This window comes from Prionailurus bengalensis, chromosome E4, assembly GCF_016509475.1.
Source record: "Prionailurus bengalensis isolate Pbe53 chromosome E4, Fcat_Pben_1.1_paternal_pri, whole genome shotgun sequence".
Taxonomy (NCBI): domain Eukaryota; kingdom Metazoa; phylum Chordata; class Mammalia; order Carnivora; family Felidae; genus Prionailurus; species Prionailurus bengalensis.
Genome location: NC_057360.1, coordinates 22,177,502 through 22,203,882, shown reverse-complemented (window position 1 = coordinate 22,203,882; position 26,381 = coordinate 22,177,502). Strand labels below are relative to the sequence as shown.

Sequence of the window (26,381 nt, the reverse complement as noted above, 5' to 3'; positions counted from 1 at the left end):
AGGTATCATCTTGAACTGGGCTCTCCATACTGCCTGGGCTCCTCCTCTTATGTCTGCTCCCTAGTGACTCTCTCTCACCTTCATCCCTCTCTTCAGATGACCCCTGGCTTAGCGGGCTCGGGCTGCCATAACAAAATGCCAGAAACTGTGTGACCTAAACAAGGGAAATTAATTTTCTCACTGTCTGGAGGCTGGAAAGTACAAAATCAAGGTTCCATCAGGGTTTGCTTTCTGGTAAAGGTTCTTGCTGGCTTGCTTTAGCCACTTTGTCCCCACAAGGCCTTTTCACTGAGCACACATGGCCAGAAAAGCAAGGAAACTCTCTGATGTCGCTTCTTGTAGGGACAACAATCCTTAATATCAGGGCCTCACCCTTACAACCCCATTAAGCTTAATTATTTCCTTAAGGGTACCATTTCTAAATACAGCCACAGTGAGGGTCAGGGCTTCAGTATACGAATTGGGAGTGGAAGGACAAGGCTGGGTATGTACACATTCAGTCCATAAACAGCCCCCTCTCGCTTTCTGTCAGTAAATGCCCTCACCTCCTGTTTTACAGAGAAAAGAGAAGGCACAGCCCAGAAACCACCTCAAATTCCTACCATCAAATGGAGCATACTACCACCATCTGTTATTGCCACTTCTTTCCCCATTACCACAGAAGATCGAAGCATCCCTCTACCTTCCAAAGGCCAAAGACTAACTTGACTCTAGATCCCTGTCCACTGCCTCCTCCAAAATCTCATCATCTCCTCTCTTTCTCATGAATATTGAAATTCTCCCTCTTTGTGGCTCCTTCCCAACAGCACTTAAATTTACTTATATCTTCCATTTTTAAACAACAACAAAATATTCCCCTTGGACTTAAATTTTCCCTTCAGCTGCCTCCCTCGCTTTCTCCCCAATTTCAAAACAAGCCTTTTTAATAAGTGTATATATTTAATGTCTCCATTTCTTCACTCCCACTCACTCATTCTACCACTGTATTCCAAATTTCACCTTCACATCACCAATGAAACTGCTCACTGAATTCATCAAATGACATCCTTATGTCCAAGAGGCACTTCCTGGATTTACCGTTTTTATTTCTGTGCATTTGACATTCTTGCCACTATCATTTTCAAATACACTCTTCTCTTTGGCTTTTGTGACACCTATACCCCTTATTTATACCCTGCCTTTTGGGTGTCATACCTGACTCCTTCTCCTCTTCCTTAAATTTTATCCTCAAAACATCGAGTCCTAAAAATTCTATGAAATGTCCGTAAATCCATTCACTTTTCTTAATCCTTTTTGACACCATCCCAGGCAGAGCTACCAACATCTGTCACACATTTTACAGCACTGGTCTCCTCACTGGCCTTTCTGAATCCCTTCTAGCCTCATAATTAGTTCTCTCCACGGTGGCCAGATTGGTATCTTAATTTCTGATTAAAACACTCTTCAGCTCCCCATTCTTGAGGCTGTATTTCAGCATTCTTAATGAATGGGTCCCAGAGACCTTATAAGATCTTACCTTTGGGAGTGCCTGGGTGGCTCAGTCAGTTAAGTGTCTGACTTTGGCTCAGGTCTTGATCTCACAGTCCGTGAGTTTGAGCCCCACAGCGAGCTCTGTGCTGACAGATCAGAGCCTGGACCCTGCTTCAGATTCTGTGTCTCCCTCTCTCTCTGCCCCTCCCCTGTTTGTGCTCTATCTCTGTCTCTCAAAAATAAATAAACCTTAAAAAAAAATGAACAAAAAAAGATCTTACCTTTGCTTAGTCCTTTAATTCTCTGTGTATCTCCCCTACTTTGTTCTTCAAACTCTGGTCACGCTAGTCTTCTAGGTGCTGTGTTCTTTTCTCCACTTGGACCTTTGTATATGCTGTGCCTTCTTTCTGGAAGTACACCCATTTTCTGTCTTTCACTTAACTTATTCTTGTTCGTATTTATTTCAGTATCTTCTTCAATGTCACTTCCTCCTCCTGATCCCCAGATTAGGATAGTTCCCTGTTGTTACCCACTCTTCTGATTGACTCTCATCACATTTGTAATTACGAGGCACTATAGAACAGTGGCTAAGAATAAGGGCTCTTGAGCCAGACAACAGTCTTTAGGTCTCTTCCAGTAACTAGTTGTGAAGCCTTAGGCAAGATGTCAACTTTTCTGTCTCCACTTCCTTATCTCTAATATGAGGATAAGAACTGTATTTAACACATAAGGTTGTATGGGGAGTCAATAGTATATGTGAAATGTATGTGTGATGGTATTTGTGCAGTGTTTAGAACAGTGCCGAACACAGCATATCCATTCAAAAAAATGTTAGCTGTTATTTTTAGTTCAATGTCTGTCTTTAATGTCAAACTATTAACTCTATGTGGGCATTATCTATTACATTTTCACACTGCATTAGCACTTAGCACAATGTCTGGAATACAGTAAATATTTAATAAATGTCTAATAAATGAATGATGAATGAATATTAAAATTAATTAGTGGGTGAAAAATAAACAACCATGTGATAGTAAAAGAAATTTTGCCTTTTTGATGTTTTGCTTTTGTTTTTGATGTTGTTTTAAGACCTTCATCTTAATATAATGAGTGTTCTGTTAATTGCATTCATGTCTCTCATCATTGGCCTCAACAAGACCCATTTTTACTTTTATTTATTAATCAGTTCATTTTTATGCCCATTTCTTGCTCCTGTTTACCCTCTCCTTTCATAGAAAACCATTCGAATGTGTTAAGATGTTATACCATCTATGTCTGTGTATTCTTATAAAAATCTATTCCATTTACATATGTTTTAATATGCATAAATAGCATTGCATTATTAATCCTATTCTTTTTTATTCCACTTTTTCTTTGCACTGCTTTTGCTTTTGTAAATCTTTTTTTTTGTTTTGAACAATAAACCATAACATTGTTTATTTCTTAAATTTTCTGCTCATCTTGAAAGTCACTTATTTACATCGTCAAAATAACCTGTATGATTTGTTGATAGACACCCTAAAATTAAATTTCTACTTTACTGTTGCTATACGCACTAAGATAAATCCTTAAATAAAAATGTAATATTAAATACAAGAATATTCAAATGTACTGAATAAAAAGTGCTGTTAGGTCTTTCTTTGTACATTAACAAAACCATATTAGGAATTGCCTGCTACATTTTATACATAAAATGCACAATAATTCTGTCTTTGAAAATTCTAGTATCCTCTTTCAATTGGGAAAAACAAAACTGATGGAAATTAGTTTGATGAGGGCATTAGGGAATTAGAAGAAACACAGCAAAATAACAGTATCATTAAGTCAATGTGTTAGCAGACTGGTGATCAGGCTTATATTAACAAATTGGAATATGTATTGCTGATAATATGAGATTTCACTTTTAATATGTTTACTTTTATAGTTCCTCCAAGTGTCATCGGTCCTAACCCTGAAAATCTCACTGTTGTGGTGAACAATTTCATCTCTTTGACCTGTGAGGTCTCTGGTTTTCCACCTCCTGATCTCAGCTGGCTCAAGAATGAACAGCCTATCAAGCTAAATACAAATGCTCTCATTGTGCCTGGTAAGGAAGTTATTACTCTTAAAAGGTAGGCAAAACCTTCTCACTTTTCTCAATACAAATGGCATCAACTTAGTCTTTTCCCAAACTTTTGTCTTGTTCCTTTTTTTTTTTTAATGTTTATTTATTTTTGACAGAGGAGGATTGAGTGTGCAAGCAGGGCAGGGGCAAAGAGAGAGGGGGACAGAGAATCCGAAGCAGGTTCCAGGCTCCATGCTGACAGCAGAGAGCCCCACGTGGGGCTTAAATTCATGAACTGTGAGATCATGACCTAAGCCGAAGTCAGATGTTTGACTGAGCCACCCAGGCCCCCCTATCTTGTTCCTCTTATTTGTTCACATTAAATGCCTCTCTTTACCCATTTGGGGCCATTAGGATAACATTGTACAGATTTATGGTTTTAGTGAGAATGTATAGTAACAAGGTCTACTTTCAAGAAATTGTGACATTTAGGAACAACCTGCGGGTGATAGACTCCTTGTGGGTGATAGACTAGTAAAAGGGTGATTTCATTGGATAAAATCAGTGGTTGTTTTTAATCAATCCTAAAGCTCCTTGAGGATAGATAAATAGACCAACAGACAATTCTACACTGTGGGAGATTTAACATATCTTGACTATAGTGTAATTACTGTGTGCTTGCTAGAACTGTATCAAACAGTTCTACTCTCTATGGTTACTGGAGAGAAAAAATTTCTGAATTTCTTCCTTTATAAGGAAGTAGAATAAATACTGAAATCAAAGGGAAAGGAGGGATCGAAGACACTCAATTCAATTTAGTTCTTTGCTTTTGAATAGGAAATCTCACTGTTAGAAAAAGGATATATTTTGCCGTTTATCTTACTGACAGAAATAGTTATTAAAACAACTGCTAGAGGCACCTGGGTGGCTCAGTGGGTTATGCGTCCAACTCTTGATTTTTGCTCAGGTCATGATCTCATGGTTCGTGGGTTCGATCTCCACATCAGACTCTGCGCTAACAGTGTGGAGTCTGCTTAAATTCTCTCTCTCTGTTTCTCTCTGCCCCTCTGCATATTCTTTCTCTCTCTCAAAAAGAAATAAACATGTAAAACTAAGTAAATAAAATAAAAATAAAACAGCCTCTATGCCGCTCTTCAGTTTGCATTGTATTTGCCCACAGGTGGTCGAACTCTGCAAATTATTCGGGCCAAGGTATCTGATGGTGGTGAATACACTTGTATTGCTATCAACCAAGCTGGTGAAAGCAAGAAAAAAGTTTCCCTGACTGTCTATGGTTTGTCTTTATTCTCCTCATAAAATTCTTTCGTTTTTAAACTAGTAGTAGAGATTTTATATCTCAGCATCTTAATGAAAAAACAAAAAAAATCCTTCTGCTCTTGTTTCCCTCCCTCAGTGCCCCCAAGCATTAAAGATCATGGCAGTGAGTCTCTTTCTGTAGTTAACGTGAGAGAGGGGACCTCAGTGTCACTGGAGTGTGAGTCGAACGCCGTGCCCCCTCCAGTCATCACCTGGTATAAGAATGGGCAGATGATAACAGAATCCGCTCGCTTGGAGATTTTAGCAGATGGACAAATGCTGCAGATCAAGGAAGCTGAGGTGCATCTTTTATTCTTGTTCATGTGTCATGACTCCTTGGTGGGATTGTGGAAGAAAGCATTGGCAGTTGCATTCCCTTTACTGCAGTGACAAATAATTCTTATTTAAAAACAGCATCATCAATGCTATTGACCTTATTTTTCTTTCTTTCTTTCTTTATCTTTTAAAATTTTATTTATTTATTTATTTATTTATTTATTTATTTATTTATTTATTAAAAGCAGGATTGTAGAAGGCAATTAATTGGGACATTGGAGGGGTACCTGGGTGGCTCAGTCGGTTAAGCATCCAACTCTTGGTTTTGGTTCAGGTCATGATCTCATGGTCCCTGGGATGGAGCTTTGCATCAGGCTCTGTGCTGATGGTGCGGACCTCCTTGGGATTCTGTATCTCTCCCTCTCTTTCTCCCTCTCCCCCATTCATGGTGTCTCTCTCAAAATAAATGAAACTAAAAAAAAGAAAAAAGAACTGGGCATTGGAGCATAAAGATGACTTATGATTTAATCTACACGCGAACAGTGTGATTGGTCATCTGTAACTTAATGGAGCACATACAATAGTATCTTTTTCTTTTAGGTATCTGACACAGGCCAGTATGTATGTAGAGCTATAAATGTAGCAGGACGGGATGATAAAAATTTCCACCTCAATGTATATGGTGAGCATCTGCCTCTAATACAGCTCTTTTTCCCCCAGATGTGCAAATGCAAAAGTGTCCTGAATTAGCTTAATGAGGACACAACATTTTCTTCTGTCTTTTCACAGTGCCACCCAGTATCGAAGGGCCTGAAAATGAAGTGGTTGTTGAGACGATCAGCAATCCTGTGACCTTAACATGTGATGCCACTGGAATCCCGCCTCCCACGATAGCCTGGTTGAAGAACCACAAGCCCATCGGTAATATAGCTGTGCTTTGTTTTGTTTTCTTTTGCCCTTAATTTACTAATGAAGAAACTAGTACATTTTCAGTACTATGCTTATAGCTGTGTTTACTTCAGAAAGTCTAATTACTAGTAACTAATAATGATAACTAATAATAACTAATAGTATTCATTACATAGAGATTTTTCTTTCTTGTTTTTTCAAGAGGTATCCCATTTAAAATGAAAGTACAAAGGAAGAACACTTAAGAACTATAGTTGCCACATAAAATAAGATATATTATGGTGAATTGCAGAGACGTTAAAATAAGAGCTTTTTATGTTTTGTTTTGCTTTGTTTTCACCTCTAGAAAATTCTGACTCACTTGAAGTACATATTTTGTCTGGAGGTAGCAAACTCCAAATCGCCCGGTCTCAACATTCAGATAGTGCAAACTATACATGCATTGCATCAAATATGGAGGGAAAAGCACAGAAAAATTACATTCTTTCAATTCAAGGTATGTGGGGTATGGGTGGCTCCTGTCTGGCTAAATCAGTAGAGCATGTGACTCTTGTGAGTTCAGCCACACATTGGGCATAAAGTTTACTTAAAAAAATGTTTAAAAAGGTATGTGGGGTACACTCTGATTCACCTTCAGTTTCTTTATTATATTCTACCTATAAAACAAATAAGACTACATCTAAAGAGATCATTTATAATTGAAAATACCTTTCTTTGTAATTTTTTGGATATTTTCTTTTTTCCAGTTTTGTTGAGATATAAGCACTGTCTAATGATGTGACTTACAAAAAACTTTAGATATACAAAAAATATTGTCAATTTTCTATCCTATATTTATCAGTAGAGTTGTACTTTCATGAAAATGGTCATAACTGGAAAAAAGAATAATAGATGTGTCATAATCTCTATATTTTTTCATTTTTACTGAAATGATGTTCCAATAGTATATATTCTATTGAATTATTTATTTATTTTAATCTGGTATAACTTGTTTTGAGCCAAGCCTATAGATCTGTTTTTATTTATATAGATAAGTAAGATTAACTTATGAAGAGATTGTACTGTGTTCTAACTGCAAGTCAGGGATTGGTTAAATTTCAAGTAAGCATGGATTTTTTACTATTTTGGGGTGAGCATAGGAGCATTAATTCATTCTGCACTTAATCAACTTAATTAACACCTACTATGTTTCAACATAATGCTGACCACTGGATGGATGGAGAACTTTCATACTTTCCATTTTCAGTAAACCTCTGATTATTACTTTTGGCCTAATGTTTAAATTGGAGTAGAAGTCTAACTTGAAACTAAGTTGAATGCTGGCTTTTTCTGATTTTATTACAGTTACTATGAAAAGAATTTCTCATAAATTATAAAAGTAATTGAATATTTTCTACCTATTTTGTGCTTTACTAAAGCTAACTTCAAAAATATTTATTTTAGTTTTATTGAGATATAATTGACATATGACATTGTATAAGTTTAAGTTGCACAGTGTAATGATTTCATAAATGTATATATTGCCAAGTAAGATTAAGAACCATCAACTAAAAACTAAAACTAGGAAAAATTGAAATAAATTTATGACTATCGATGGTTTCTCTGATTAGGGATGCTTTGAGATTTCAGAAGCAAGATGAGAAAAATAACTATTCAGAGATTCAGGGTCAGGGATTATGTCTAATTTAGTTTAATGCATTAACAATAATTGGTAATCACGGGTAATGTGGTATGACCAAACATTTCATCAGATACTTTATGTATATAATCATATCTCAGGACTACAAATACATGTATAGGGCCTAGTCCAGTGATTGTCATATATTAGCTACTCATTTTAGGAGTCTCATTAAAACTCCTATTGATTTGACTAATTTAGTAACTGTAAATTCTGCAAATTTACGTAGGGATGTGCTGTTAAATATTTAACAACTGACTCTGCAGACAAAAAGGTCCTTATTTGTAGCCAGTCATTTGCCAGCTTCTATGGTGTAATTATTCCCATTGTGACCCATTTCAAGCTCCCAATATGATGTCACTGAACATGGAGTAGGGAAGATGTATAAAATTGGCTCTTGCGAGCTGGTGTGCACTACCTTCAGCATACCACCATAATTATTTAGAAGAGGAATTCAGATGTGTTTCTGCTTGATACCATTGTCAATATTTTTATTAGACATTATTTCTCAATCAAATCATTAACGTGGAAAGCAAAGCTGGCTAGAAAGAGTATAGAAGAAATAATTGGATCTTCAAACCTACAAGTCTATCCATTGTTCAGAATGAATAATATTTAAATTGCATTATGAAGAGAGAAATAACCAACCTAGATACCCTTCTCAGACATTGATGCCAAGATTTCATAAAACACACTCCTGAGCTGTTCTAATTCTGAACTATATTGAGGATTTAATCTAAAAGTGATTCATTTGGCCAGGAAGGGTGCCCATGAGGTAGATTTGTCACTAGTTTGTGTGACTAAATAATTGTATCAACTTACAAATATAACAGGATTATTGAACTGTTTCCTCTAATCATTCCTCATTTAAAAGTAATTTATGGAGGCCCATAGGTAGCTCAGCAGGGTAAGCATCCAACTCTTGATCTCAACTCAGGTCTTGATCTCAGGGTTGTGAACTCAAGCCCCATGTTGGGCCCTGCGCTGGACGTGAAGCCTACTTAAAAATAAAAAAAAATTAAACATTAAAAATAAATAAGTATAAAAACAAATAAAATAATTTATGAGGATAACAATAGTTGGATCTTTAACCACAACCTAGGAAAAATATGAAATAAAGATGGCATTTTGTTCTATGATTCTATTGTATTCATTGGAATTTATAATCTTGTGTTTTGTTAATGAGAATCTTAATCATTTTCCCAAAGTTCCTCCAAGTATTGCTGGTGCTGAAATTGCAAGTGAAGTCAGTGTTCTTCTAGGGGAAAATGTTGAGCTGACCTGCATGGCAAGTGGCATTCCCACCCCACTTATTCAATGGCTTAGAGATGGAAAGCCCATAAATAGCAGTGAAACAGAAAGAATCCGGTATGTTTTAAAAGAATCTACATCATTAATTGTAAGATATTCTTCAATGCCTTTATTCTTCAAATTTCACATGAATAATACCAAATTCAGTGCCATGGGAATTTGGCAATCATTGTATTTAGAAAGAGAAAAGGTAACATTTTGAAGAATTGGACACAGAAACCCTCCTTAGAGAATTGCTTAAAAGTGTGTGTGTGTGTGTGTGTGTGTGTGTGTGTGTGTGTGTGTGCGTGCGCGTGCATTTCCCTCATCCATCAGCATCAATGAGTGCTTGGCTCATTTTGCAGAAAGAGATAATATCATCATAACCTAGTTCATTCCTTGTAGTGATTTGTCTAAATCCCATTTTCTGCTGGTACTTGTTACCCATGCAACAAACTATACAGAGATGAGATAATTACATGGTAAGGGCTTCCTGCTCCCACTTCCTTCTCCAGGGCTTCCTGCTCCTGCTACTTTCAAAAACAAATACCTTTAGAAGAACTGTCCAGAATTCTAATCTCTACTAGATTACTTCATCACAAAAGCCCCATTATATACACATATTTGAAGAATCAGATGCATGAATAAGCATTAATTAAATGTATTGTACACTTTATAATTTTAAATCAATATTTTAGATTTAGGGTTTGGACTGTTTTCTAGTCAATGAATTGAATATACATGATTTAAAAAACGATAAGTAAATGTTATTTTCTTTGAAGTCATTTTATATTAAAATTTAGATATTTGTTCCCTTTAGAAGATTGAGTACATTGCCAAATAATATTTTAGAGATACATTTTAAGTTTTATTTCTTTGGTGTGGACATATCTCAATAGTTAACAAGTATTTAATTATTTTTATTAAATCAGCTGATATCAACCATATTGCAAGCCAAGCACCAGAAAGGTGGTAGGACCTAAGATCTTATGTAATATTTGCACCTAAGAATTTATGATCAGTCACTCGTCTCTTACAATAAGATCCCAAATGCACTTGTTTTTATATCTAACTTACTGATTATTTGTTAACAGCTCTGCAAATAAGTATGTATGGTTTGTAAGTGGAACAATTTGCCAATCAAATAAAGTAATTTTTTCAAGGTCAGCTTCCATTTCCCTTTGCTTATGGCAACTTGCTTTTTGTTTATTCATATGATTAAACTCATTTAATTTTAAAATTGATATTTTGAAAATGAAAAATACATTAGACTCAGATAATATTGTAATTTTTGGCAATCATATGTCATAACATGATAGGGTAGAAGCGGAGCATTTACTTTTGACATTGGAAGATTCTAGTAAAATCACTATTGTAGGAATAACTTTAGAAAGCCATTTAATCTCTTTCTAAAACACAGGAAGTTTTATACCAAAGTTTTATTTGATAATTAATGGTGTGTGAAGGGGATAAATAATGCAATAATATTAACTTAAATATCTTTGACAATCTAACAGTATAGTTATTTACTATTATGTAATTCAAAGAAAAAGCTCTAGCAATGTGTAGAAAAATTTTTGCAAAATATACCTCTACAAAATAGTTGTCACAGTTTAAATAAGCTATCCTATTCTCCTTCCCATTAAAAATATTACTAAGTCATATATAGTTACTTTTTGATATTTTTTTAGTTTCTTGTAACATTCTTCAAATTTCATACCAGAACTTTTAAAAAATTTTTGTTTAATAAATGTTGTTTAATAATTTTTGTTTAATTTTCTATGGGTAAGGAAAAAGTATATTAACTTTGAGAAAAACATGTCTTTGATTGGGATAGAGAAATTCCCAATCTGATTTCATTCGTTTCCAGTTTTTTCTCATAAGGAGGTGGCAGATATAGGACATGAATTTTAGTTGGTTCTGTAGAATTTCAGTTGGTTGCCTGAAATCTCCAGTTTCACTAGCTCTGAGTTTAACAGACCTCCGTATACTTAGCGAAAAAGATATGAACCATTATATATCTAAGATGAAGGTGCATTTTATGGTGGTATTTCTTTAAAGAACACAATAACCCAGAGTGAGTTTTCAAGCTCTAAGCTTCGCATGAATCATCTCAGTGCCTTTATTGTGGCGTTTTCTATAGGGTGACTGCAGATGGCAGCACATTAAACATTTACGGAGCTCTCCCATCCAATGTGGGGAAATACACTTGCGTGGCTACTAATCCTGCTGGAGAAGAAGATCGAATTTTTAACTTGAATGTCTACGGTAAATGTGAAATTTCACTCTCTTTTGACTATCCCACCTTAGGAATCTATCAGTAGAAATAAAAATTCTAGCAGTAGGTGTCTGGAGCATTTAGTTTTAAAATCTGACGTCACTGCTGTTTCCTTTTGGGATAAGCAGCAGTATGGGCAATTGTAGTTGAAATTATTTGAACTAGTAATGCACACCCCACCCATTCTCTCTCTCATTCTCATTTTCTGCGGGACATAGTTCCACCCGCAATTAGGGGTAATAAAGAAGAAGCAGAGAAACTAATGGCTTTGGTGGATACTTCAATAAATATTGAATGTAGAGCCACAGGGACACCTCTACCACAGATCAACTGGCTAAAGAATGGACTTCCTCTGCCTCTCTCCTCCCATATCCGGTTGCTCTCAGGAGGGCAGGTTATCAGGTAAGCTTTGATTTTGTGTGATTTGCTAGACAGATAAAGTCACTGTGACTGTAGGCTTTAACCTTATCTAAATGGTGTTTAAGACATGTTTTTTTCATAAGGTTTCGCTGTTGTTTATTTTTCCCTTTCACTATCTTTTTAGAAGAGAGAGGATAACAACAATAAAATTGAAATGGTTTTTTATTCTTATTTAAATGCTCACATTTTAGTAAATTTGTATAAAACAGGTCTTGCACAGACAGATGTATGTATCGCATATGTATTTCCAAGAACTACTATTTTAGATAAAACTTTCTATGGAAAGGTAATATGAAGATGCCTACCACAATCATGTGATTTTCATGTTAGCATCATTCTTTATTAATGTATGTTTGAAAAATATTCACTCTTAAATTATGTTATATTTTTAATAGCATACTGTCAGTGCCTGATTAACTTTGTGGAACAAATTGCATTTGAGGCATCTGTATTTTGTAACCCTCATAACTAAAATTTCCCAGCATAACTCATAATCTGTGTATAAATTAGAAATATTTTCTTTGTATATGTTGAATGGGATTAAATTATGAAATATGGGGTCAAATTGTTTTTCAGGATTGTGAGAGCTCAGGTGTCTGATGTTGCTGAGTACACTTGCGTGGCCTCCAACAGAGCTGGGGTGGATAATAAACATTATAGTCTTCAAGTTTTTGGTATGTCACTAAGATGCCCCTAGTATTTTACTGTGTGTCCAATATTAAGCAAAAGGCTTATATTTAGATATTGACATATCAGAAGAACTGGTAAAATACAATTTTAGTAACTAGGAAAGAATGTGTTTTCTCCCGAAGGGTCCATATTGGAACATACTATCTGTCAAAATACTCTTCTAACCTGGAATCTTGCATTAAGTCAAATCTAAATTTTTAAAAATTGCATTTCAATCCGAACACAAGGACCAGTCTTTTCATACAAAGAGAAAGTTCAGAATGTTTTCTAATAATATTAGTGGTACATTTAGAGTATTTAAAATATAAATGAATATGTGCATATATATGTCTTTGTGTGTGTATGTGTGTAGATGGAGAGACAACCTAAAACATTCCATTTCTGAAATATTAAGGTTTACTGGTCCAAATTTCTACATCCCAAAGAACATCTGAGAACAGTTAAGGAACTATTTACTACAGCCTACAAATGAATTTTGATGGATTATATAAAACTTACTCTAGAAATTGGTATTATTTTATTTATTCCACATGCAGCAGTTGAAAGTATACTTCTGTAATTATAATATGCATTATAACAAATTAAAGAGACAAACCTAAAAAGTTCAAAAATGGCCAAAACTTAAAACAGTTTAATTTTGTATGTTCTGCAAGAAAACAGTCCTGAGGTTTCATTGCTAATATTTTGGGAGATTACTATTTAGCCTATCCAATACCTTTTTTTATTATAGGCAGTAATTATTTATATGCTATTTTAAATTCTATATTTTAGTAGATCACAGAAATACTATATAACTAACTGAACCATAACAATTTTTTTAAATCTAAGTTGGTCTCAATTTATAATAGATGTGTAAGTTTTACCTGTTGTTTTCTATATAGTGCCACCAAATCTGGACAATGCGATGGGAACAGAGGAGATCACAGTTGTCAAGGGTAGTTCTGCCTCCATGACGTGCTTTACAGATGGAACTCCAACTCCCAGGATGTCTTGGCTTAGAGATGGCCAGCCTCTGGGTCTTAATACCCGTCTGACAGTAAGCACTCAAGGAATGGTTCTTCAGCTTATCAAAGCAGAGACTGAAGATTCAGGAAGGTACATCTGCATTGCCTCAAATGAAGCTGGAGAAGTCAGCAAACACTTTAACCTGAAGGTCCTGGGTAGGTAAATATTCAATAATTTGGAAACAAGTGACAATAGAGATTTAGTAAATAAATGTAATTCTTAGAATCACTTACTACAGCGACAAAATTTATAAATATTCATTGCATTTCACATTTCTGTTTTGTAATTTACCTAGGTTTACTCTTTGTGTGTGTGTGTGTGTGTGTGTTTATTTTATTTTTGAGACAGAGCATGAGCAAGGGAGGGGCAGAGAGAGAGGGAGACATAGAAGTCGAAGCTCTGTGCTGACAGCTCAGAGCCTGACACGCGGCTCAAACCCACAAACTGTGAGACATGACCTTAGCCAAAGTTGGACGCTTAACCAACTGAGCCTCCCAGGCATCCCTACTCTTTTTTTTTTTTTAATTTTTAATGTTTATTTTTAAGAGAGAGAGAAACAGAGTGGGAGCAGGGGAGGGGCAGAGAGAGAGGAAGAGGCATACAATCCAAAGCAGGCTCCAGGCTCTGAGCTGTCAGCACAGAGCCTGACACAGGGCTTGAACCCACAAACCATGAGTTCATGCCCTGACCTGAAGTTGGATGCTTAACCCACTGAGCCACCCAGGTGCCCCTATCTAGGTGTACTCTTACCTGAAGCATGTTAAATTTAAATTATTTTGTTTCCCCTCTGTTTAAAAGATGAAAACTTCTACTTATAAAACATTATTCATTAACAAAGTCATACAACCAATCGCTAAGTAGATAAGTTTTTTCAAGAACGAAAAGCTCTTGATAAATTGCAATTTGATGGAAAAGCATAGTATGTATACTATTTTATGTTCTTTCACACAATCTTTCCAAGTGATCCAATTATAGATGATAGTTATCATAGTCATTTCAAAGAGTCTACTTCCATTTACTCTTGTGTGCATTAAAATGAATATTTGAAATGAGTATTACAATGTTCTACACACAATTACTATAAAGAGAAAACACCCCATTTACTTGAAATAAAAAATTTTGACTTTGGAAGAGAAATGAGGATGAATGAGATGAACTATTTTAATAATTAATTATTTTTGGAGTTTAGTTTGTTTTTTCACTACAATGTCCGTAAAACATCAGCCTCCTCAGCAAACAAAATGTACCTCACAAGGAACAATAAGAATAATTTTGGCAAGAGGCTAGCCTATGTTTTCAGGATGCCCTGTAATCTTTCTCATAGTACCTATACCAATTTAATCATTTGGATAACGTTAAAAGTCTGCTTCATCCTTAGTTAAGCTCTGTGATGGGCAGTACCCATCTTTCTTATTGCTGTATTCCCAAGATTTAGCTTGGCATTTGACACGTGAGGTTTATTCGTTGGATTGAATCGAATGGAATTAGATACTTGCTAGCTGCATTAAAGGGAGTTTTAACTGGGGTGCCTGGGTGGCTCAGTCGGTTAAGCGTCCGACTTCGGCTCAGGTCATGATCTCGCGGTCTGTGAGTTCAAACTCCACGTCGGGCTCTGTACTGACAGCTCAGAGCCTGGAGCCTGTTTCAGATTCTGTGTCTCCCTCTTTCTCTGACCCTCCTCTGTCCATGCTCTCTCTCTCTCTGTCTCAAAAATAAATAAACATTAAAAAAATTTTTTTAAATAAATAAATAAAAGGGGTTTTAACTATAGAGGGAGGCATAATACTATCTAAACAAACAAAGAGGAGACTGCGGTGTAGACAGGTGTTCCATAGAATGAAGGGTGGTAGGGGAGGTGCTACTCCAGGGTATTTAGAGACAAAAGACACAAGAAAGTGTGCATCTGTAAGGAGGGGTGGAGTAACAAATTCCGGTACACCAATTCACAGAGTATCAGGAATAACAAGAGATGACAGAAATGTGATCTTGTACATTGACTATACATTATGTGCCAGGCATGTTTCTAGTCATCATGCAACAAAGAAGTGCTGAACACCTACCATGTATGCAACATATGGCCCGGTCCAACACGTGGCAGTGTGGTAAGAGAGAAAGCATACTCCTCTAGGAATTCAAGAACCCAGCAGCAGAATCACAACCCAGAGCATTTCTCAATGTAGAAAACTAAGGAAGAAAATATCAGTGATACTGTTAGCATAGTGTACAAAGAACAACCTTTTTAGCTGCAGGGTTTATAAGGATAATATTTTCTTAAAACAGATTTGAAAAACTGGCTCAGCAGAAAGATGAGAAGTTTCAGCATTTCAACATCTGTTGAAAGCTAATTCCATTAAAAACCTGAAAAGCTCTTTACTTGGATCAGCGCTACACTCCAAATCTGAAAGTAACCATCTTAACCTGGGGAACGGCTATTCTTAGCTTAATGCTCTCCACATGGTGGGAGGTGTCATGGTGTATTAGTGGTTCTGAAAAGTCCAATGTAAGAAGAATGATGAAAACAAGGGAAAATGCTCATACAAAGTAAAGCTAAGGAGTTTCGACAGGGTCCAGGCTGTGAAGGGGTTTGTTGACCACATTAAGAGTTTGGTTTTTATCATAGAACAATGGGAAGCCATTAAAAGTTCTAGTAAGTGGAATGCCATGAGTAGAGTTGCAGTTTGATAAGACCACTCTGAGTGCAAAGTGGAGAGCTACTTGGAGCAGGACAAGAGTGGATTCTGAGAGACCCATGTATTATTAGGAATTGTGTTTGGCTGTGAATAGCAGAGGCTAAGTATGGCAGCTTGAACAAGTAACTTTTGTTTTTCTTGCTGAGTGAGATGTCTAGAGGTAGGCAGTAGCCGTGTTGGTTAACCAGTTCAGATATTTACAGTTCTCTTGACCTTTACATCATGGTTGTCAGTGATCATGCATTGTGTGCTCACCACCAGCATCAGTAGATTCAACAACAGAACAGGAAAAATAGGCCGGGTGAAGAGTTGCTCCTCTAGAGATTTTCTTAGAAGTCCCACAAAACCACTTCCACTTATATCTCATTGCTCAGAATCGTCACATATCACTCCATCTACTATCTACTACAGAGGCTAGGAAATGTAGTTTTTACTGATAGCCCCAACAAAACTGACTCTGATAATGTGAAGGAAACAAAGAGGTAGATAATATTGGGTGGGTGCCTAGATCCAGAAAAGAGGCGATGTTAGTCCAAGTAAATAGTATTGTAACTCAGATTAGTAATGGAGGTGAGAGGAAAAATGTATTTAGAAATGATTTCAGGTAGAAGTAGTAGGACTTACATGAGGATTTGGACATAGGAGAGTGATGAAGAAGAAGATATCAAAAATGACTCCTAGTTTTGGGCTTATGTGACTGAATGAATAAATGCAGGAAATGCTGGAAAGGGACCAGGTTTGGAGGGATAAGATAACAGGTTCAATCTGAATACATGTTCAGAGTGAAGTAGTGTCCAAACATTTCACTGGAGATGTTTATCTGATAATTAGATTTATGGGTCTTGAGCTCGGAAGAGAGATCTAAGCTAAAAGCATAAGTTCTGGAGTCATCAGAGTCTGTGCACCTCCTACTTTGTCCAGAGTATAAGACATATGAACAAGTCCCAGAATAAAATTGTTCACAATCACTTAACATCTGTAAGACCTGGTGACCGGGGTTTGAATCAGGTGGGAGCATGTTGTTTCTATTACGCTGCTGTTGTTTTCAATCTAGTGACTGTAAGCTTTTGAGGCTAAAGGCTATGCCTGATTAGTCTTTGCATCCACAGCGATTGGCACATGGTAAATAACCAATAAGTAAAAGGAATAAAGAATTGACTGTAAGTCAAATGGAAAATCAGATAAGTGCTTTTGAGTGATATGGGATGGAAATTTTATTGTTGATGTTGAGAGAATCAAGAGAGGATTTATAGTTTTTAGAGATAAATTTAATGACCTTAATGTGACCTTGATAGTATTTGAACATGCTCAGTTACGGGATGGGGCTATTGGAGAATGTTCCAGTAGAAGGAATAACATTAGTAAAGTCACAGAGCAAGAAAAGACTGGACTTGTTGAGGGAAAAGAAGTAGTCTAATTTGAAGCCTAGGTTACATATAAGTATATTAAAAGTACATAATGTTATAAAGATAAGTAAAGGCCTTATTGATGAAGCTTTGGAAGCCATGATAAGGAGTTTTTCTTTAATTCAGTAAGCAACATGGAGACACTGAAATACTTTAAATAAGAAATTTTGGATCATTCTAAAATGCACTTAATAAAATGGATTTTGAAAGCAATACATAAGATGGAAGAAAGTAAAAAAGAACGGGTCAGTGGTTAAGAAACTCTGACTTCTTAATTACAATCTGAAAAGGAGTATAGATTTAATGTATTATCTTTCTCCAGAAAGGAAAATGAAAACCGTGGGTGGATTTTTTTTCTTTAAGTAAGCACATTTTAATAATAATACCAATAGCTGGGTGGTGGGTAATGAGGAGGGCTCTTGTATTGAGCACTGGATATTGTATGTAAGTGATGAATCACTAGATTCTACTCCTGAAAACAATATTACACCATATGCTAACTAACCAGAATTTAATAAAAATTTGAAGGAAAAAAAAATACCAAGAGCTGTGGTAGACATTGAAATAGTAATAACTTTTTTAAAACCTTTAATTATAAAACATATTCAGAAACACAAGAGAACTGTGTAGTTTATAGATTATCTCATCGAATGCTCACCATGATCCTATTAGTTAAATAATAGTGCTGTCCTTATTTTAGAGGTTTGCCCAAATGCACTAACCTAATAATTGTTGGAGCCAGGACTCCAAACTCAGGCTCTTTGACTCCAGATGTTCTGCTGTAAACCTCTGTTCTAAACTGTGTGCCTGATTTAAAAAAAAAAAAAAAGTCTAATCCTTGGAGCTGTCCAACAACTATTTTGGCTGCCTTGTGAAATAGTAAGCTGGAAATGTTCATAGAAAACTTGAATGATCATTGTATGGAAAGACTGTTTTAAAGGGATTCCTAAACTTGAGAGTAGTTGGACTAAGGAACGTTAATGTTTCTTCCAAGTGTTTAGATTCTTTAACATCCTCTTGAGAAAGGTAATTTAGAAATATAAATAACAAAAAAAGGAAATTATTTCTGCCCAGACATAACAAATGTGTTTTATGCAGAAATAGTCTCCAAATGTAACCGTTTTTTCTTCTGCTTAGTCATTGTTTCCTCCTACAGTTCTGCACGGAAAAGATGATAGCAAAATTCCATAACATTTGCCTGTTGCTTTAAACAATAGATATCTAGAAGGTACAAAAACACACTGCTATGGTTAAATATGTCTCCTTCCTTAAACAATGATACAAGACGGCTTTAGTTTTTATTGTTTTCAAATCTTTGCAGTTAGGTAAGACTCCTCTAATTATCTGAATCCCAAATGCTGAGCTATAATTACCTTTCCATTTACTTCATGATCTATGATAGGCATGATCTGTCCCTCTTAAAATAGTGCCAGTGACAAAGGGTAATAGCGTGTAGGAATTATTTTGGTATCTTTGTTTTAACCAATTTATATTATAAGAACATACATTTGAGTTGAATTTTCTTTTAAAGTTTTTCTAATCAGCAGTATTTTATCAAACAGCAAGTTTATTTTGTTGTTGTTTTTAATTCCCTTTAAATAGAACCACCTCATATCAATGGATCTGAAGAACCTGTAGAGATATCAGTGATTGTTAATAATCCACTTGAACTTAACTGCTTTGCTTCTGGGATTCCAACTCCTAAAATTACCTGGATGAAGGATGGAAGGCCCCTCCCACAGACAGAACAGATACAAACTCTTGGAGGTGGAGAGGTCCTTCAAATATCTAGTGCCCAGGTAAGTGTCAAAGTCAAAGTTATTTAATCCTGGGTTAAACCTCTCACTGGCTAATGGAGAAATTATGTTTTAGAATCCAAATCTCAGATACAAATCAAGTCCAAAGACACAGATCTCTCTCTGTAACCTTAAAAATGGGCAAATTGGTTCTATGGTATGCCTGATTGGGTAGACACAAGGTAACATGACTAAAAGAGCAGTAGGAGTATCATATTAAACTCAGAAGAAAGCAAGATGCTTTACTTTCTGCAAATTTTTCTCAGTGCTATAAGTGATAATATATTTCCTGAAGCTCGTAATTTGTACCATGCAGCCCTTGACAAAAGTGGCAAAAAACAATCCAACATATATACATATGAGGTCTCAAAGAGCATTTCTGGTCTCCAAAATGAACTAGGAGACATACGAATCTGAACAGATACAATTTTTCAATCAATTCAGTAAAATTGACTGTTCTTTTAGTTTGTGTTTAAGGAAATTCATCTTAAATTAAAAATATTAAAGAGAAGCATGTCTGGGATGTCTTATTATAACAATCTTCTGTTTTACTAACAAAGACAAACCTTATATTACAGATATTCTCCATCTGTGCCCTAATACCCTCATCTGTAACTTTGGGATAAAAATAGTAATAATACCTAACTCCTACACTTGAGAATTTCAGAGATCATCTAACATGATGTGCCTAGACTGGTGCCATAGGCATGTAGTAATGTTAAATAGAGTTAGATGGAATTGTTGTTTTTCCTGCTGCTATTGTCATTATCATAATCATTGTTCCTTTAAACCTGGAATAACAAATTATTTAATTATATTCTGTGTGCTTTTTCACTGAGAAAAGAGGAAGGAAACGGAGCCAGAAAAAGAGAGCTAAGGGTTATAAATTGTCTACTGTGTCAGTCCTATGTTCAGCTCTGGGCTCTATCACACCAATGACTCTCATGACAACTCTTTGAGGCAATGTCTTTATCTCCACTCTACACAGCCAGGAACAGGCACAGAGAGATTAGTACTTGCATGACAAGTTTGGTGATAGAGCTGGGTCTCGATCCTACATTGGGTTCAAAAGCCTTACCAGTGGAACTCAGCACATTTCTGGTTTCAGTATCAAGGAGAACATGCCTTCCATTCCCCTCTTTTCTCTCCAACAAATATTGCAGTAACTCAGGGGAAACTCGAGTTAAATTGTTAAACCACTTACTGAATGAAAACCCTTGAATGTTATAATTTCAACAGATAACAGATCCAGAAGAATTTTGTAACATAAAGGGAAAGGAAACTGTGTGGAATCGAATTATAAAAACAAAGAAATGGTGGTAAATAAACCCTAAATGAAGATTAAGGCCACATCACAGTAGGTCTAAATGGAAACATTATATAGTTGGGTTGTAACAAAAGGAGACAAAGATCCCACAGAGTATTAGTTGGTGACCCACATGCACTAGCTATTGTGGAGAATACAAACATAATACATAAAACATGTCTCAGCCTTCCAGAAGTTTCCAGTTGTCTCGAGTACATAAAACTACACACATGATAAAATTAGGAAAAGAAACAGTTCAAAAAAAACATTCAAGATATTTTCAAAGTAGAAAATTAAATACTATTAACTCCCAAGACTGATCTTGGTTCCTCTGCTCCTCTGTGTTTTCACATTTTGTACGTATCTCTATTATAGCACTTACTACATTAAATTTCACTTATCTGAACTTTGTCTTTTCGTGTATGCAACTATAGCATATAGTTATGACTGGCACATAGTGGATGCTTTGCAAATTCCAAATTGTGTGCTAGAGACAAGAGTTTCCTAAAATATCTTCCATCAAACGCTAGTTCTGTGAGTTATTCCACTGGGGGAAATTCTGTGACCAAATACAGTTGGAAAACCTTACATACTATACCTTCCTCTTCTTTGTGAACCATAGTGCATGTCAACAATTCCACAAAATACTGCTCTAGAGAAATCTGATTAACTGTACCTTTTCAAACCCTCTATAAACAGAACACAGTTTTGAAAATGTAGCTAAATATAATGACTGTAGGCATGCAGAAGGGCACAGGTTGTCAGGAAATATTTATTGGAGGAGGTAAAGACTTAAGAGTAAACTTGAATGATAGTTCAAGTTTGGTTAAGTCAAAACAATTGGGGGTGAGCAATATTAACTGGGAATAAAATTAGTTGATAGAGAAAAGTTGATTTTTAAAGGTTTTAGACATTGATGGTAAATTCATAAATTATTCTCCAGGCAGTGGTCCATCATTTTGAATTCTTAATTGAAGGACTATGTGAGTGTCGTGCTTCTTAAAGTTGCATTTAAGTATTTTTGCAAACATACCAGTCTTAAATTTTTTCAAAGGAGTTTTTGCAACCTACAAAACAGTTTTTCCATAACTTATAAAGTCAATTTTGAATGCAAGAATTCAAAAACTCACAATATTCTAGTAATGTTCAAGTAGTAAAAATAAATGAAAATGGGATTTTTCTGCTTTTCCAAAATACATTTTTCACAGAAGTAAGATCATCTGTTTCCCAGAGTATATTTTATGGGTACATAAGCATGGGCTGTGTCTACACAATGTCAAACATACGAAGGAAGGTTCACACTTTCAGTGGAAAGTATGCACAGGGTTTTTAAAGAAATGTTTCTGGTTTTAGTCAGATACGAGTAGATTATTCTGTCAGTCTGACACTGTTTACAGCCGGGTTACATAATATAGCTCTTTTGTTTCACCATGTTTACCAAAGGTAGATTCAAAATATGGTATTAATGTACTTTATTTAAATAACCTGATATTTTATTTGTTTACTTAAATTGCATTTTATTTTCTTCAGGAAGATGCCAGTTGAACTTTTAAATGGCAGATACCATTTAAATCGATAAATACTAATGGGTTCAATAAACATTGTATATCTAGTCTGTCATGTATGGTGTGGGGTCCTACATACATCTGCCTTTTCTGTGATCATTAAATATACCTAACATGCAAATGTTCTGAAATCAAATATTGAAACCCTCTTAAAACATCGTTTTATATATGATAGAGATGCCAAGCAGTGCTCACTACCAGAGTGCTAATCACAAATGTTAAAATAGTTTATTAAATTTTAATTGTTGTGCTATCCTAAATGATACCTTGCTTTGTGTAAGACTTTTACATTCATTCTAATAAATACTTATTCTCGTCACTGAAACTGACAAGTTAACATTGTGTAATTCACCTATTTGGATTTTGCAGGTGGAGGATACAGGAAGGTACACATGTCTGGCATCCAGTACTGCAGGAGATGATGATAAAGAATATTTAGTGAGAGTGCATGGTAAATTTGGCAAAATTTCCTACCATCTATCATATACCTAATTAGAAGCCATAATTTATGGAGCATGAGCAACTCCATCATATGTTTCTACATAAGGAAATATATATTTTGCAAATCTAGTTCTTATATTTGGCTGACCAAGTCCTTCTTGAAAAACTTCCACGGACTTTTTGACTTATTTATTTTGTTCCTGCACAAATAATTCATGGTTATTGATTTCCAGTCACAGAATATAAATTACAATAAATAAGAAAATATGTCACCCGGTCTTACCACACAAAGGCCTTTTTGCATACAGATGTCACAGAAATGTCTCATACGACATGTAGTATTTAACTTCATTTTCATCTCTCTTAATGACATTATGAACATGTTTTCGTGTCAAAAACCATATTTTTATAATAATTTTTAATGATGGCCTAGTGCCCCATTTTATGAATATGCCATAATTTATTTAATCCATTCCCTATTTTCGGATATTTAAACTGTTCTGTTTTCACGAGTATACGCAATACTGTTATAGACATCTTTGTGTATATATATTGTGCTGTTTCCTTAATTAGTTTATTTTGATAAATTTCTGTAAGTACACTTGCTTGATTACATACACACACACACACATTTAAGACTTTGAAATTTATTCCCAAATTACCTTCTAGAAAAGTTGGGCCAATTAAACTCTGGCCAATATTATTTCAACATAGAGATGGGAATTACTCTTTATGGAAAGGAACATTTAACAAACCAAAAGGAAATATTTGTTTCATTCTTGTAGCCTAGATGACTCGGCAATGCAAATTATCTGTTATTTAGGTACCCCCCTCTCACCAGCCCTACACACACATTAAGCCTGCCACTAATTGACAAGTCACATTAAAAGATACATTTCTGGGGTGCCTGGGTGGCTCAGTTGATTAGGAGTCTGACATCGGCTCAGGTCATGATCTCCCGGTTCGTGAGTTTGAGCCCCGCGTTGGGCTCTCTACTGTCAGTGTTTCAGATCCTCTGTCCCCCTCTGTCTCTGCCCCTCCCCTGATCGCACTCTCTCTCTCTGTCTCTCAAAAATAAATGAAAACATTTTAACAAAAAGATACATTTCTGAATATTAAGAAAGTGTATACATTTCTGTAGGTTATGATGGGCAGACCCTCATTTATTAGTTTTCAAATCTGATGTTCAGAGAAAATCATTACCAAGTGTGGAACCTGGACAAGAAATCCTTTCTTTGTGCCTTAGTTTCTTTACCTGTTAAATGGTGATAGTAATGTGATTATATTACTTATCCTGTCATTCATGTGGCTCTTGGAAGAATTTCATTACTCTATGTGTCTGAAAGTACAGAGTAAGGCTTAAAAAAAAAGTCCACTATTTGTAGTCATCCATATCATAAATTTAATGCGTAATGTTTTAAGTTTATGCCTCTTATTTTACATAACAGGAGTAACATTTGTTGAAAACCTAAGATAATACAGATCATTTTACATCTTGTTTATTGCAAGCCTCTGATATGTTTGTTCTTATACCCAGTACCCCCTAATATTGCTGGAACTGATGAGTCCCAGGATTTCACTGTGTTACGGAACAGACAAGTGACATTGGAATGCAAATCAGATGCAGTGCCCCCACCTATAATCACTTGGCTTAAAAATGGAGATCGGTTACAGGTAAATCCTCCTAAATTCCGCATATCCATTTTGAGGAAAAAAATCAGCTGAGGAGTCTTCGCTAGGTAGACAAAACCAAACATCAGGCTACTGTTATTCAACATTGCGTCGGGGGTGGGGGGGGCACAGGATCTTTTAATCAGCCTTATTTTCTCAACCTTCACTCAGGTAGTTAATACCTAACTATGGGTCAAAAGACAGGTATTTTGATTCAAACACTCTGTAAATTGGCCCAAGTATGTATCTCCTGGAGCCCATGGATTAAAGTTGGATTTGAAATACTCAGCTATTTCTTTACTTGAGAGGGAATAAACCATCTGAGTCTCAAAAGCACTGGCCTGTCCTACTAAGTGTCTTGGACAAACCTTTTACTGAATTTTTCTAGAATAAACCAGGACCTCAGGAGGGACCCCCAGAATCTAGGTGATACCCTTGGATGCCAAGACTATAAGACAGGAATCCTTGAAGAACACACTTACTGGCTTTCTAAAGCTTCCCATTCTCATGTGATATCTGTCTGCTGTCACTGAGTGTCACAGCCCAGGATCCTAAATTGCCTTTTAGTGTTGGTTCAAAGCCTTGACTTTGAATGTTCTGATTGTTCCTATCCTAGTCATTACTTATGCTTTTTTCCCCTTTTGTTCCTCCTCATCCTTAGTATAACTTACTGTGCTAATTGTCTCTAATTATAAAAGAAGATTAAGTCCCCTAACCCCTAAGGCAGAAGAACTTCCGCCACCACCAAATCACACCAAGGGACCAAAAACAGACTGGATGCTAACTGGGGGTTACTTGCATGTGAAATTATCATGGGTATCACTTAACGTTCATGTGCCTCAGTTTCTCTATTTATTGTGCCTCTACTGTAATGATAGGCACTATAATTGCTACTGAGAGTAGTCTTGACCTTCAAGGAGCTCACAGACTACTTGAAAAGATATAGAAGTAAATCAAAGATTATAGCATGGATACAACTCATATGTTAGCGCAAGGTATAACGTTTTATAAAAACAGAAGAGAAGCTAGTAACTCAGACTCCAGGGTAAGGGACAGCTCAGGGGAGCTTCTTGAAAAGGGTAAAATCAGTTTTAAATGATGAGTAGATGTTGGGTGAGAAAGAAGAGGGAAATTCTAATGATAGATAATGGCATCCACAAAGCCATTTCAGGGAAAGGAGTGCTGTTCTTCCAGGAACTGCAAGTAGCTTGTAGCTGAAGTAGACCGTGATTAAAATACTCTGATTATTCCCCATAGATTTCAGGATTCATGTTAAACTACTCCACTTAGCTCACAAGACCTTTCATGCTCTGACATTTTTTCCATAGTTTTATCTCCCATATGTGCATTTTACTCAAAACTATTAGGTGTTCAGACAGAGACTGAGTGAATGTTGATGATGGAGAAGTTTAGAATAATTCCAGCTATGAACAAGTGATGTTAGTGCTGGGACAGGGTGAGTTCAATGGTTATGAAAAAGAGATGAATTCAGTTTCAGATATTTTGAGTTTGAATTACTGATATATTATCCTAGTGGAGATTCTAAAAAGCACTAAGAAGTATAGGTCCCTATTTCATCAAAAACGTCTTTGACTTGGTAGTCCTCAGTCGTATGACCACTTGTTGAAGCCATTGGTTTGTATGAAGTTGACCAGAAAGCATACATAAGAATGCTTGAGATGTACATACATAAGAAATGCATAAGAAAGCATACATAAGAATGTGTGAGAAAATCTGTAAATGAGAATAAAGCATAAGGCAACACTGATAATTACAAGGCGAGCAAAGGAAGAAGAGAAGAAGAACAGAACTGAGAAGGAGGACTCAGAGAGATAGGATTAAATACAGGAGACACTGGTGTACTAAAAGCCAAGGAAAAGAGAAGGAGTGGTTAACAGAGACCATGCTAAGATACAATTAAGTTGTGTCCATGACTTTGGCAATACACAGAAATAGTAAAAAGATCTGAACAATCGTTCTTCAACAGAGTAATCAAAGGAAAGGGTAGGCTACCATTGTTGGGAGAATTAAGGAAGAAGAGGGAATGGAAATAATTATGGGTTATTCTTTAAATATGTAGAAGACTTGCATACATAAGAGACTGAAGATATAAGAGAGAGAAAGAAGTT

The 26,381-nt window shown here is 35.7% G+C and overlaps 1 protein-coding gene across 3 annotated transcripts in view; it reads left to right on the top strand.

The window, feature by feature from the left end:
• The window catches only part of HMCN1 (hemicentin 1), a 465,703-nt gene that overhangs the window by 366,949 nt on the left and 72,373 nt on the right, over positions 1–26,381 (top strand). For all 3 annotated transcript variants that reach the window (XM_043568168.1, XM_043568169.1, XM_043568170.1), the window contains exons 58-71: positions 3,395–3,556; positions 4,695–4,808; positions 4,929–5,131; positions 5,708–5,789; positions 5,897–6,028; positions 6,363–6,512; positions 8,903–9,062; positions 11,128–11,252; positions 11,481–11,664; positions 12,259–12,356; positions 13,254–13,532; positions 19,076–19,272; positions 22,510–22,591; positions 24,119–24,255. In XM_043568168.1, the coding sequence (XP_043424103.1) occupies positions 3,395–3,556; positions 4,695–4,808; positions 4,929–5,131; positions 5,708–5,789; positions 5,897–6,028; positions 6,363–6,512; positions 8,903–9,062; positions 11,128–11,252; positions 11,481–11,664; positions 12,259–12,356; positions 13,254–13,532; positions 19,076–19,272; positions 22,510–22,591; positions 24,119–24,255 (2,105 nt within the window). The remainder of the gene's footprint in view (positions 1–3,394; positions 3,557–4,694; positions 4,809–4,928; positions 5,132–5,707; positions 5,790–5,896; positions 6,029–6,362; positions 6,513–8,902; positions 9,063–11,127; positions 11,253–11,480; positions 11,665–12,258; positions 12,357–13,253; positions 13,533–19,075; positions 19,273–22,509; positions 22,592–24,118; positions 24,256–26,381) is intronic.